This window comes from Melanostigma gelatinosum, assembly GCF_949748355.1.
Source record: "Melanostigma gelatinosum genome assembly, chromosome: 9".
Taxonomy (NCBI): Eukaryota; Metazoa; Chordata; class Actinopteri; order Perciformes; family Zoarcidae; genus Melanostigma; species Melanostigma gelatinosum.
The window spans coordinates 10,111,137-10,125,930 of NC_136642.1; the positions used below are offsets into that span (position 1 = coordinate 10,111,137).

The window sequence follows — 14,794 nt, forward strand, 5'->3', positions numbered from 1 at the left end:
ATGTATGGTAGGTGGCCAATCTATAAACTAGTACAGTTGACAGTCGAGAAATGAAACAAAACCATTTGGTATTTAGCGTTCTATTTATTTGTTTATCTTTTGATACAGCCAAAGGGGGGGAGGGGTGGGGCTAAATAATTTTTAAACGCATACATTCACACATATCAAACAGGAATTTATAAAAAAAAGTTATATGAAAAGACAAGGCATCTGCATGTAATACAATAGGACATAACAAAAAACGCCAGATAAATGCAACCGTAAAGGCATCATCATACGTTTAGAATCACATAGTGATGACAAAGGCAGAGCCACAAAGGTGGAGTAGTTGGTGCAAACAAAAGACATAATACTAGAAGAAATGCCGCCACCACCACCTACACAGACAGCATGCAATGCTGAGTAACTACTGCCATGGTCGTCACTCTGGTGTGATACTGCACCAGGCTCGATGCAAGCACAAGTTACAACTGTTTTCTTATTGTGGAATGAGTTTCTGTCGCTGCAAATACGGCTCAACTTTAAAGGACCAACGGGATACAATGGTGGAGAAGAACCTCCAGGTTCAAAATGAAAACAATTCATTTTAAGCATTTATGAAGGAAATACCGTACAGTAAGATAAGAATAAAATAGTATATAACCAACATGATCAGACTCAAGTACAAAAGATGAATAATAGAAAGAATAGTGGTATTTACTGTAATAATAGAATAGATCAAGACCAGAAAATGGGCTCAAAAACACTGTTTTATTAACCTTAATCCTGCAAACAACAATGAAATATTTGGTCACTATGTTTTAACATCTGTTATTTAAAACTCTAAGGTAACGCCTCTACTGATCTATTATCCTGCTTTAATGACAGGTTATTTTAGTACTGGTACACATGCAGTATAACCTTACTACTTAACAAAGATCTATAAATTATATTATTTAAAGCTAGAGATTCCAAGGAAATTCATATCAAAAACTACTATTGTGTTTCTAGATGGTGTCTACTAATACAAAATTGATCATGTGCAGGGGGGGGGGGGCCTTTAGAGTCAAAGTGACACTTAAAGGCTATTTTATTTCACTACGGAACTGTGCAACGGTCACATGATAGGTCCTGCTTTCAGCCATGCAGCTGACATTCATAACCACATTTCCTTTTTTGAAGATTATGCGATCCCTGGAATGGAATCTGTGCTCGTCTATTTGATCAAAATGTGTGCATCTAAAAAGCATGCATCTTAAAACACACTGCTAAATCAGCTGCAGACCATTTCAGAGAGGAAAATGGCTGCTTTCTGTTATGATCTTGCCCTTTTACGGTCTGTATGATCAAAGACGAGAGAGCAACACGACATATTTCTAAGCATGCCTGTAAATGATCAAATTCACATCACAAAAAAAACTAAGAGCAACATTTACTGTTTTTTTCTTTTTTTGCAGCCAACGTTTAGCCCGAGATGACTGTAGAACGCTGTAGAGTTGGCTGATATGAAGCACTTTCTAAGCAGCAAAGCATAATTAAACATGCTTGCAGGCACAACAACTGCCAAAGTGTTAAATATATGCTCTACCAACAGCCAACCAGAGTGGTAAAATCTGCAGAGTGGTTGAATGGGAGGTCTCTGGTACTCCTCACCCTATGGTAACAATCTGTCTCAGTATCATCACTGTAGGTATGATGCTCATAGGGAAACAGACCAGCCAGTCAAAGTCTTTAGATGGAAATATCTCAGTCTATAGTGCTACTAACAAAGAAAGGCAACTTTATATTCATCAGACTGTTCTTTTGCCCAAACTATTCTTGTGCAAGTTCTGCTGGAAATTTAAGTGTAACCATAGAATTGGCACAAAAAACACGTTCTAGTACATAAAGAGGACTAGACGAGAGATTGGAGCGTTTGAGATCGGGAATAAAAGATGAGGGGAGTTTATTTCAATGCAGTACATTACTTCTGCACTGAAGTGAACAAAGACGAGGGAATACTACACTGTACTTGCATGCAAACATACCTTTACACACAGCACATTCACACCTGCGCACATATACTGAATACAGCCCTGTTGCAAAGGCAAAACGGCAGCTGAATGAATCCTGTGCTTTTGGATTTTGGTTCATAGTTAATCTGAGTTACGCCGCTTCAGCCAATCACTGCGCAGCTTGCTTGGCTCGCTGGGTGTGGCACTTCATGCACAGGATCTTCCCATCCAATGGATAGCAGCCATTTTCATCCGCTTCTATGGAGAGAGGGCGAGCACAATCCTACAGGACAAAATACATTGATCGGATTCATTTATTTTGTTACTTTTTAGGAGTTATTGAATACAGCGTGTGATGTTTGAAATGTGGTTTTACCTCACAACGGTAACACTTGAGGTGGAAGTTCTTGTCGAGAGCCACCACTCTGACGGTCTCCTCGCTGCCCTGGGCTGGAATAATGGGTTCATTACAGCTCACACACAGAGGGGAGAAACGCCTGGAACACAAGGGTGGAGAGCTGGCTCACGCATAGTGAAGGAACACCAAACGCAATATATTCTCATGAAACAAAATCAAAAGGGTTGCTTCTCGGCCTGTCAACTAGCGGTAGTGAGAATTCATTGGTATTATTTATCCACAGTTTAGCAGGCTGTGTAAACTTTTTATTATCAGCAGGAAATAGAAAAACAAGTTTCCATTTGTCAAAATCAAGTGAGGGAAAAATGTATTTCTGTTGCTGCCTCCTTCGTCGAGCACTCTTATCAGTAATCCTGATGGGTAAGATGAATGGGGTCATAAATCCAAACACTGCTGAAATTGGTTTGTCCTCAAAACACATGCCTGGGCAGCTAATGCTTACTTATACAAGTAAAAGTGTTCCCACACGTCTACTTTTGGAAACATATATTGCTTCACAAACCAATCTCTTCATCATAGGAAATGACTAGAGCTGTAATATTTCCTTATCATCGACAGCCAGTAGCTACCTGTGGTAATCCTGGACACAGTAGGGGTTGTTGTTGTCATCAGTGATGAAGGGCGCCCCCTCAAGTGTGCAGGAACAGGTGCTGCAGCGGAAACAGTGGGAGTGGAAACACTGGCCCACTGCCTTCAGCACACGGTCTGTGATCCTCTCCCCACATCGGGAACACACTGCCAGGGAACTCTGAGGAGGAGGAGCAAGGTGGTATACTCGCTGTGTCAGCATTGATCAGCACATTCTACACACTTAAGGTGTGCGCTGAACACGTCACACCATCGGTGTTTACTCATCGGTATGCACTGGGTACATTACACAGACATGAACCAAGAACAGCTAAAATGAGAGTAGCTACAATGAAAGCACAAATAACAAAAGACAGTGAACAGCTTTACGTGTGAGCCTTTGGTCTTTTTGCAGTGACCATTAATTGGCTCTGTGCGTCTCCTTACCGTGTAGCAGTCGTCACACTGAGGTGCGCCGTCCCGGTCATAGAACTGCATGCCCTGCAGGGGGCGATGACAGCTCGTGCAACAGAAGCAGTTTGAGTGGAAGAGTTTATCCATGGCCCTCACTGCTGGCTGAGTACGGGACAGAGCCTCGCCACACTTCCCACAGACCTCTAACATGAGAAGAGAGGTGTGTGTGTGTGTGTGTGTGTGTGTGTGTGTGTGTGTGTGTGTGTGTGTTGGGGGAAAAGAGAAAAATATACAAACAAGGTTATTCACAAATAAATCCATCTTCCCATAATTGTGTTAATTACAGTGTCATCCCCTAACTAATGAGTAGAATATTGTATTCAACAAATGTATTTCCACAGATGATAAATTTGTACCATTTTATGGATTTGTTCAGTTGTACAGAATCACAACATTACGTTTCATATAACACACATAGCTTAATGTTCATACATATTCATAGCAGTGAACAGAGAACCACTGCGCAGCTACTAGACATAAATTGTTAAATATCAGAATGCGCTTTGAATACATTTCCATAAATGTTTTGCATTCAGCCAGAAAACGTCTGCACGATTTACTGATCTTATTTTCAGTGTGTGGTATTAAAATGCTTCTTGCATTACAATTTAATTTAGAAATTACTCATGCAATACATTTCAATGTGAGTTTCACCATGAATGCTACAGCCACCCCTCTGTTTATATATGTGTGTGTGTGTGTGTGTACCTGTAGGAGGGGAGGTGATGACCGGTGCGTGTGTGTCCATGTCTTTAATGAAGTCCTTGGTCATTCTCTCCAGCTCCTCCACTTCCCTCATATTCAGAGGAACTCCTCCACCTGGGATAGCAACTGGGCCAGGGGGTGAGGACTGCTTGTACACACACACAGACACACACATTATTTACACAGCTTCATACAACATACCTTAAAGAGCATGTTGTTATTCACGATTGAGCAGTTTACCTTTTATTTACTTCACTACATTTTTTGACAGATAAATGACTTTAAGGATTTTTACATCCAAAGAACACAAGTTCAGGTCCAGAATTGCATATTTCTGATCTGACGACTATAAACTAAATTATTTGTACTTCCTGTTCCTTTCTACTGTACATGCAATGCAAAGAGTGTCACTTAAGTGAAATAAAACTGGAACATACTGTTGATGCAGGAGGAGTTTTCATTGGCTGGTTAAAAGAGGCAGGGGGAGATGCCACCATCATCTTGGGTTGAGGAGGAGGCACAGTAGCAGGGTTTTGGTTTGCATTCACCTGACTGGCAAAGGGGGAACTCTTTATGTGATTAGAGGCCAGGGCAGCTGCCATATTGTTTGGTAAGGTAGGAGGTGCAGGGGGAGCTGCAGGAGGTGGAGGGAAAGAGCTGCTGGCAGATGGAGGGGAAGGTTTTGGTGCAACACTGATTGGGGTGGTGTTCTGGTTCAGGTTCTGGTTCAGTTTTTGTGCCAGCGAGGTTGATGACGTTGCCGTTCTCCCTCCGAAGCCAGACTTCGGGGCCACAGCCGGGGCCTTAGCTAACGGCTGAGGAGCAGAGTTGTGATTGGCTTGTCGGTTTGTTCTGGCTTTGAGTTCTTCTGCCCAGGGTGCTGGTGGCGGGTGGTCTCCCATCTCAGGGGGTGGGAGGAAGGAGAGCGCTGGTTTCGGAGCGGTCGGGGGAGGAGCTGAAGGCTTGGGTGCTGGCGCTGAAGAATACTGGCTCGGTAACTGCAGATAAAACGAAGACGACGTCAACAATGAACAACAAATAACCTCAAAACCTAGCACACAGTAAATGTCAATGCAAGGCGATTCTACACAAGCATTCCGTTTGTTCTAAAACATAAGACTTCCATTTACTATAAACTCTTACTCAACAGAAGGACGTAAAGATCTCGTGAACAACATTGCACGCTGAAATGCTGCAAGCACACACATTTAGTATATTGACTGAGGTACTTTGATTAAAGTAAACATTAGAAGCGCTCCACAGTTTGCGCTTATCAGAAGTGCTTCATCTTTCTGACATTTATTTTGCGGTTGTGAGCCAATATTATTCTGCCCTGATCCAGAACCTCCCAGTTGGATAAAAACACTCTCCATTTATGGCCCTATCACTGGGTCTCTGGCAGCACACTCTGCTTCCATCACACGCTCGTGCTCTCCACTCAATTCTGTGTGCATCACTCTCTCCCTCCTTCACTCCAAGTGTCTCCTCTCTCTGTGTGAATCACCAGCTACCTCACTTTGTTTTCTCTTCCAGTCTGGTGTGCTGCATGTTCACTTATCATTGAGCTTTCAACCTGAACAGATGGAGAGACACAAATGAAACCAAACTGGCATCTCTCCAAACTATATCCACTGACCTACCGACCTTTCTTTGTGTCTTCCCTTTGTTTTAGCCGACTCATTCTCATTTCCACCAATGCGGCTCCTGTGAGTCAAAGCCAGCTGATTTCCCCTCTCATCCGTTCATCATGCATCTATTCTAATGTCTTGTGTTTGTTACAGTGTGTTCTCCATCCTTCCGTGCTTTGTACCTTAGGGTTGAACGGTCCCCTGGTCTCCATATCAGACAGCAAGTCAGTTAGGGAGTCGAGCTGTTGATCGAATCTCGTCTGCTTCTCCACCAGTCTCTGGCAGAGGAAGACAGGAAGGAGGAGACGGTCACAAAATGTACATTTATTTACACAAGGAAAGTGATCAGAAAGGAGGATGAGGTCAAGAATAAAAAGGTGGATGATGGTGATACACTGTTACAGACTGTAGGTCATGTTTACATATCCTTGTTCGATTAGGACTGTTTGGTTCTTTTATTTATTCCAAAATGCAGAGTGAAAAAAATCTGGTGCTTGAACAATTACTGGAGTGGAAAACCCAGAATGAAAGAATTAATGATAAACAAAGAAACTCAATGAAGTGATTAATGATGATGATGAATAAAAGAAGAATATTCGAGTTTAATTTCCCTGGTTGGATGAAAGAGAATACTAACTGCTCAATTATTACATTTTTGATTCATTGGATTGTTTGCAGCTGTTTTAAACATAAGGTATACTCCTATTTTCATCCTTGCCAGGCCATTTTTTAACGGTGACTAACAATATCTAATTCAATACATTGATGCCTCTATAGTCTGACAAACTAGCTGGAATTGATGAATTCCTACAATTAACATCTCTGCTATAAACCTTTCGTGGGAAGTCTAAAAACTATACGCATGAATGGGCAATAATCCAGTTAGATGGTTGAAACAGGCTGATTTACCCCAGACTAATGCTAATATCATTTAGCATAATCTTAAAAAACAGTCCATGGACTCATTATGGTCCCACAATAATGTCCTCCAGTGTCGTAACTGACAATCAAATTATACTGAAATGGAGTTACATGCAGCCAAAAGAGGAAACATGCAGACAGGCAGAGCAACTTTAGTCTAATTTGGTGAAGATGCCATCGTGACTCACCTGTGGGTTTCCAGCAGCATTGGGAATACTGGTACCGGAGGCAGGGAGAGGTGGAGGCGGTGGGGGAGGAGGGGGAGACGGGCAGGAGGGCAGACAGTCAATCTCCTCGGGGGGAGCTGGGAGGGACAGGTCGTCTGCTACTGGAGGTGGAGCGGGGAAGGCAGGAGGGGAGGATGTGGTTTGGCATTCGGGGGGAGGGGCTGGCAAATCATCATCCAGAGGAGGAGGAGGAGGAGGAGGAGGAGGAGGGGGCGGGAAGTCTGACAGAAATGAGGAGGGTTGATTGGTTAAAAGCTGTGACATAGAGGTTCTCTTTACATTCAACTTTTTACAAACCATCCAGTCCGATTTTCACTGTCAATGATTTATCAGATATACTGATGACAACATCTGTTTACAGCAACAACAAACAAACAAGGCAATCAAAATCAAATAAGAAGCGGTGGGGAGGATTTAACCCGTTTGGAAGGTTTTTGAACTTTAGCTGTTCCGCTGATGGCTTCTTATCTTTACATGTCAAGCAAAGTCCTGCCGGTATCTCCCCCAATGTTTCTCTGTATTAAAGGTGCCATAAAGGAGTTTTCTTGTACACAAAGAAAATGTGTTTTTTTTAGTGTTTCTTACTAAAACGCATTGTGTGTATTCTTGAGCTCTAACAAACATGTTCAATGCATTTTCTCCCCGAAAAGTTACTTGGTACATTTTGTGAAATACATTTTTATTTTATTTTATATTTGACACCCTGCACTGTTTACATACGACCCATAGCAGCTGGAACACTGTGCAGATGTTTCCCCATGCACGTGTGCAATCCAAACTAAACAGGGGTCCACTTGGTTAAAAACAGACCTTCATCGCTCCTCTAGTGGTCAACAACTCCACAGGGTAGCTTTAATATGGTGTCCGTGATTTAGACCAGCTCAGACATTCTCACATTCACACGAGCAGTATCATTCTGCATACCTCAAAAAGTAAAATCCCCCAATTAGCAAACGGGTGTGACACTTTAAACCATCTTAACACTTGACTGAAACGACTCAAAGACAGGAATTACGGTACAGTGACGTAATGTCTCTGAGAAAACTTATAAAACGACAACACCACACAATTGATTTGTTCTATTATATACTCGACTGTGAAGCTCTGCATGCGTTAGCGTAACAAGCAGCAGGGGGTGGGACAGGGAAGGGCTGCCGACTGAGAGAATATAACTTAAGACTGACACAAAATAACATAAACAACGCACATACCATCACAGAGCGACGGGGGCGGCGGCGGCAGATCTCCCACTCGACCAATCACAGCTGTGCCTATTGGCGTCGGTGATGGAGCGGAGGGAGGCGTCAGACTTTTGGGCCGTGGTGGTGCCACAGAGGCAAACTTCTTTGGCTGGTTGTAGAAAGTCGGGGTGGTGACTTTGAAGTTCAGAGAGGACGTCACCATCATCGGCTTGCTGCTGCTGGAGTCCTCCATTTTGCGTATTTATCTGAAGATTAAAAACAAGAAACATTATTGTCAACAGTTAAGACGCCGCAGAGGAAAATATTAACTCTGATATAAGCGGGTGTTTTATAATAAAAAGGTATGAAACAGGTTGCAGCGAAGTTCAAACAACTCCAGACTGCTGACTGATGAAATCAACATTAATCAGCTGACTGAAGTCAAAGGGCTCGCATTCCTTGGAAGCGCAAGCAGGTCGGGTTTTTGTTGCTGGAGAATTACACAAACAAATAAGAGTAATACATCTCTGGGAGAACATTTTTCTTTACTCCCTTAAGTTTCCAACTTTAAAAGTTGCTTTCTAAAACTGCAGTTTGATTGATCCAATGTGTACATAGTGTTTCACATTTCCTGTTAGTAAGAAACATTTAACTTCTCTATTATCAACTGCCAAAACAGTACACTATGCAGATTGGTACCTTTTGTATACTTTATAACCGGGACGCAGCTGTCTCGACCGCTAGGTTCCAACAAAAACTAATTCAAATGGAGGTTTATTGCGGCTTGCAGGATCTCTTAAAATGTAGTATAGACTTCACCATTTCTGGATTTAGTGAAATAGCAGTAAATAACAACCACTAGGCATTCTGCAAATCCAGTATTACTCTTTAAACACAAAAGCTCGGTGCACAGTGGAATGAGAGAACCGTGTGTGAACACTTCCTGAGTGCCACTCCCAGATGCCAGAGACGACTTACGATATGTAACACACGGCTGTTTACTGCGACATCAAATAAAGTCGTGTAACAGGGAGACCAGTTGGAAGCCGGGACTATAGCAACTAGCGTAACTGTTCCGTGAGGGGTGCGTCAAAAAGAGGACGAGCTCAAATATTTACCTCACACATGTTGGTGGTTAAACAAATGTTACTTCGGTGTCTCTACTGAGATTCTTCGCAGAGTCTGAACACATTTCTCTGTAGACACCCCAGCCCCCCCGACACATGAACTTCATTCAAAAGAACGGTTGTTCTTTCTGAAGCCCTCCACCAACACACACAGGTTGTCTTAACTCGCACTATTCCACCACAAAGCTCTGAAACAGTTGCATCCTCATGATGATAGTACACTGTGGAAATGATTAACCCCGTCAGTGTTCGGACTACATATAACAGACCTTTAATAGGTTGTAAAAGATAAATGGCATGCAGCCACAACACACAACCTGTAACAAAATGAGTCACAGACAGGTGGAAAGAATTAACAAATTGTAGCTGACATTTTCCAGTGAACAAACATGTTATTGTGTCTTTGTTGTGTGGCATTTATCCACTTCATCCTCATGAAACTTACACAGCATTGATACCTCCATACATGTCATAGTTACCAAAAAGAAGAGTGTGGGACTATTTTCTCAGTGAACTTTAATTCAAAAGTCAATAAATGTTGAGTCATTGTTTTGGCTACGATAATAAAGCTCACTGGAAAAAAAGAAAAGAAAAGATGAAGGTTGTACTTGTGTGTCAAAAGCTTTCTAGAGATATCTTAAATATTTCTCTCTATTTTTCCTTAAAAATGGAAAAGAAACAAAATGACCAAGTATGTTGATAATGTCGCCAATGTTTCCTCTCAACACTACAGAAATATGAATCCTGAAATAACTGAAGAACATTTTTTTATTACCTCAGGGCTTTGAAATTGACTTATTGGATCTTTGCCTGTGCACATGTTGCCGAGTAGTTCTCCAAAAGCCTGAGAAACGTCTTTGTTTGCACCGTGGGTAAACTGTACATCAGTTGTTTACACCATTTATGTATAATTGGGTTTACATTTGGGAAACCAAACCTTCCAGGAAGAGATCAGGCCTGACACGGCCTTGAAAATCACCATGCACACTGACGTCATCACTGATGGTGAAAGTGTTTCATCCTCATTCCACTGTGTTGGGACACACAGGCAACGCTTCAAGTTCTGACAAGACAAACAACCCCGAGAGCTCACGAAAGCATCTCTGGCGCTCATGACATAACCAGCTACTCTGATGAGGAAGCAGTGAGACATGTCCTCTTCTGCTTTTTGAGTTTGCTTCCTTTATATTTTCCAAAAAACTATCTTGTACATATTGCTAGTGTGCCACTGGTTGAGCTACCATGTGACTAAGGTTGCATAGACCCGGTCAAAGACATCCCATTATGAATCACTGATGTATTCAACTTTAACTAGGCCTGTACAGGGACAGTCTTTATTTGCAAGAATATACTTATTTGTATGGATTTGTTTTATCAGAGAGCTCTATATATGTGTATGTAGAGTACGTAATATCCAACATAAATAATTCAGAAAATTGCTGCATGGATCAATAAGGGGAGATGGTGAGGCATTGATGGAGATGCAAAGTTTTCTGGTTATCAACGTTCTGCAGGCACACAAAATAAAATAACAAACCAAAAAGAAAAGAGAGAAAGGACAGGTGTTTTCAGTCTTTTAGAGAATAGCTGGCTACTCATTACTCTAGTATCAAGGCCTACTTCAAGTTGAATGGAGTAGACACTTAAAGCAAACACGGATTGACCGGTTACTGTGAAGATAAAGCTCTTGTCTTTAAATAAGGTTTGCAAGTCTGAAGTACTCTAAGCGGAACACTTGGATTTATAATGGCTTTCTAAAAAAGGAGGAGTGCTTGACAAAGGGTGGATATAGACTTGTGATTTAGTATTTTCATTACGGTACTTTAGCTACGTTGTTTTCTAAGAGACAATATGCAATAGTCCTCTCAATTATTCAACAGCGATGATGAACTTGTGGTCAGGTTCCATCTGGTCCTGAGGGAGTTAATACGGTGAGATCAGCTCCACACGTCTTGAAACTGATCCTTGAGATGAGAGAGACCCTCGTCTAAAGGCAACATATTTGGCACAATGACATCATTTTTTTTTTCTGATTTTTTGTTTCCCTCCAAACACCCTCTCTTTCTATATATATCTGCTAGAATTAAGCTCTAGCTCACTCTCACAATCATTGTGTTACTTTTAAATAGGGCCCCAGCATCAATCACACACTGTACTCTGTAGCTTTTGAACTTTGTGTAAACTCCACATGGCTAGACAGCTTTTTAGAGGCTAGAAAATTGGTTCTCAACACCAGTTTGGGTACTACAGCCTGGTTGGGTTTTCATTCCATCTTGTCAGGGACTAATTTAAAACACGGCACCAAGGGTAAATATAAACAGCCGAACAACCTCGAAGGATATAAAAACCTAGCGTGGCTGGGGCACTCATCAACATGATTATAGAATCACTGCTCTAAGCATTTTAAATCCCATATGCGCTACTAAACAAAACACAAACAAGCAAAAGTTTAAAAAAAAAGAGCTCTTTTTGAGCCACACTTTATAATATCTTTGTGTGTTGTCTCAGCGTTGATACGTTTCACATGAACACCCTCTGAAGGCACAGACTACGTGATACAGTGGCTGTTAATGGGGAGTTAGTTTACAACGCTTTTCAAAGGGAAACTGTTTAACTCAGCTGTGGTTCATTACTTTGAGGTTATAGGGGAACTAAATGTGGTTTATATACTGTGCTGCTGCTTTTTAAAAAGGTCATAAATGGAAGCATTGTAGTATGGTGCCTTAACTTAAATCTTCCCCACCAACATTAGACACAATATGTCTTCACATAGTGATATTTTCATTAAGTACCTCTATGCCCACATAAATAACAATTTGTGGTTGCAGTTTTCCTACCAAATGACATGTTCCTTTTTGTAAACAACACTGGTAGATGTAAAGCTCCTACATCAGTAATAAGCTCATCACTGTGCGTCAATACAAATAATAAAAACAATGAAGAAATACAAATAAAAACTGAAATTTAATCCCACAACAAATCCGGTTGGAACACTAGCAGTTAAGAGAACCTGAATTCCTTACAGTAACTAACTTCTTCCATGTCTGGTCAGTCATTGTATCAGTGACTAGTGTATTGTTGATGAAACTCTCATTGTTCTGATGTTAATAGCACACCCAGTTTCTGGGAAAGCGTGTCTAGGCCGAAGGTCACTAATGCGGAGACAAACAACCCCTTTGAGTCCAATCTTACAGGTCACTGGACACGCATTGAGCACCAGTGTTGTGCTCCCTCTCAGACTACAGTTAGGTGGCTGATTGAGCGGGCAACATTTCAATAAAACGGGTAATAATGTCAGCGAATGGGTACGTGTCAACCAAACAACCTCATCTGCTTGCACTACTATTACAGTAGAATGAAGAAGGATCACAAGACAGCAAGAGACAAAATCAAAGAGCAAGACACGCAGTGATTTGGGGCCCTAAAATAGCTGGTGTCTTGACTCATAGAGGCTACAATTAAGGAAGGATTCCTCATCACCCTAGTCATAAACGGTAGCATACAGCCAGTCATTGGTTATCTTCATTCACAGATTTTCATTTGCCGCACCCATTTACTGAGGTGTGAGTGAATATCATCCCAGAAGCACACTAACCTCAGGCTAAGTTATTCTTAAACACAGCTTATTGTGGCCTTGAGTTGAGTCCTATCTTATGGAAAAGGCACATATGAGAGGCGAGGCACAGCTGTTTCTAACACTGATAGAAACAGGATTGTTTACAAATGCTATGCTAAAATGGCCATAATTCTAACCATCCCAACATCCTTTGTTAGTGTTCAGAGCTGTGGCAGATATCGTCGCATCCTCTCATCCATGACATGATGAGACCCAGCTAGGGTATGAATATAGGCCATGCAATGGGGAAGGAGCCTTGTTGGCCTCAACATGGGCACAACTTAACAGTAAACATCTGATAGCCTGATTTCTTTTTACTTGGCACTATCAAGTAGTCAAACCCACCTTGACACCCCACTGATTAGCCAACTGTTAGCCAATGCTTTGACAACTGACAGCAATGGCTGAGTGGTCACAAACACAGCAAATGAAGACAGACAGCTAGGTTTAATCAATACTAAATAATAATTCCATATCTAATAACATACACAACAGCAAGATGTCGCACGGCTAGCTGTAAACTCGCTAGCTAACGTTATGTGGCTGAGAGAGCAAATTCAAAGTTCCACGTTATTAACCGTTAGAAATATCGAACGTCGACAGCGTTCGAAAATCGACGGATGAATGACAAGGGACCATCACCGGAGTCTGATGAGCCACCAAAACGTTAACGTAACATCATGGGTACGTTAGCTAGCTTCCCTCGCGCACACCCCTACCATTCCTTTAGCTTTGGTCCGTTTGTTTCGGTGACAAACACCGCCCCGTTTTTCTTACCTCATATGGCTGTCCTCGAGTTTGATATCAATGCTGCTCTTTGAATTAAATAAAAGCCACCAGCTGCGTTTGCTAGCTAATAGCTAGCTTGGGCAACTTTTTAAACTGGACTTCCTGTTGGAGCTTCCGCATAGCCAGTTCCATCAGTCCATCAGCTGGTGTAGCAGCCTACAGTGCAATTCATATCTCAGCTCGGAGAAACAACGGAACCCCACCTACTGAGAGCTATCTTTCAACTTCAGTCTGCAGTAATATCATGAAATTTAATTTTAAAAAACGCTGACAGATCAACACTATACATCACAAAGAGTCCATTCCCTGAGGTGTTAACTGCAGTCCAATTGATTGATCAGTTTATCTGCGCTATCATGACACTTTACCTTATTAGGTAACCTGTGGCAATAAAAAGTAAGATATGAGATCTGCTCCTATTACCCCGATTCACAGCAAATATAATTACTTACCCTGTTAATACAGCTGCAATGTGTGTCTCCTTTTTCCTTCCCCCTCTTCCTTGTGTTCTTTTTCTCTCAATCCAGGCTGAGTAAGAGTTTGACTGTAATGGTAACTTCTCTTTCTCGCTTCCCGTCTCCAGCAATTAGACCCTCCCCCTGTGCTTTTCAGTCTGGAAAAGGAATGACACCATCCTTCCAAACAAGTTCTCTCTCGTTTTACTCAGGAGTTGTGTATTACTTTGCAAGCAGCACCTCTCTCTCTCTCCCCCCCCCCCCCCTCTCTCTCTCTGTGTGTGTGTGTGTGTGTGTGTGTGTTCATAAACTGTCCAGTCAGACCCCTCCTCCTGCTCTCTTTTTCTCTCTGGATTCTTGCAGCATTCTTCATTCAATGACATCAACCCTGTTGCCTCTCCTTGTAAGGTCAGACTGAGGGAATGAGGGAGCGAGAGGGGGGGAGAAGATAATGGGGCCAGAGGCTTGATTAGATACAGACACTAAAAAGTGGTCAGGGTTTTAAACACAAGGAGGTACAGTGTCTGAAGAAAGTATGTTCAAACAGGACTGGGTTGTGGAATAGGTTGTACATTTTAACTTTTCTTTACCGTCAGGGGAAATAAAAACAATACTGGTGTGATGCCTATCTTGCACTTGCCTCGACAGGCAAGGCTGAGAATCAGATTGTAAATTTGTCTGTTGCCAAGTGCGCTGCCACATCGTTATTTTCT

At 41.9% G+C, this 14,794-nt stretch overlaps 1 protein-coding gene across 3 annotated transcripts; it reads right to left on the reverse strand.

Annotated features, from left to right (window-relative positions):
- Positions 1-181: 181 nt before the first annotated feature.
- On the reverse strand, positions 182-14,249 carry zyx (zyxin). Of its 3 annotated transcripts, none has more exons than XM_079275920.1 (10): positions 14,079-14,249; positions 8,125-8,360; positions 6,875-7,134; positions 5,948-6,043; positions 4,575-5,135; positions 4,141-4,282; positions 3,406-3,575; positions 2,961-3,139; positions 2,350-2,470; positions 182-2,256 (listed from the first exon to the last, which is right to left on the reverse strand). In XM_079275920.1, the coding sequence occupies exons 2-10, from the start codon at positions 8,345-8,347 to the stop codon at positions 2,143-2,145; spliced, it is 1,866 nt and encodes a 621-aa protein (XP_079132046.1). In that variant the 5' UTR covers positions 8,348-8,360; positions 14,079-14,249; the 3' UTR covers positions 182-2,142. The 3 variants fall into 3 exon arrangements, with proteins under 3 accessions (XP_079132046.1, XP_079132044.1, XP_079132045.1); XM_079275918.1 differs by having other exon boundaries at positions 4,141-4,285; XM_079275919.1 differs by lacking the exon at positions 14,079-14,249 and adding an exon at positions 13,615-13,730 and having other exon boundaries at positions 4,141-4,285.
- Between the last annotated feature and the right edge of the window lie 545 nt (positions 14,250-14,794).

Excerpts from the sequence above, each read along its gene's own strand:
- zyx (XM_079275918.1), bottom strand. The coding sequence starts at position 8,347 with ATGGAGGACTCCAGCAGCAGCAAGCCGATGATGGTGACGTCCTCTCTG. Across the intron at positions 7,135-8,124 it reads GCCCCCGTCGCTCTGTGATG|ACTTCCCGCCCCCTCCTCCT; the intron begins GTATGTGCGTTG and ends CATTTCTGTCAG. Across the intron at positions 3,576-4,140 it reads CATCACCTCCCCTCCTACAG|AGGTCTGTGGGAAGTGTGGC; the intron begins GTACACACACAC and ends TTCTCATGTTAG.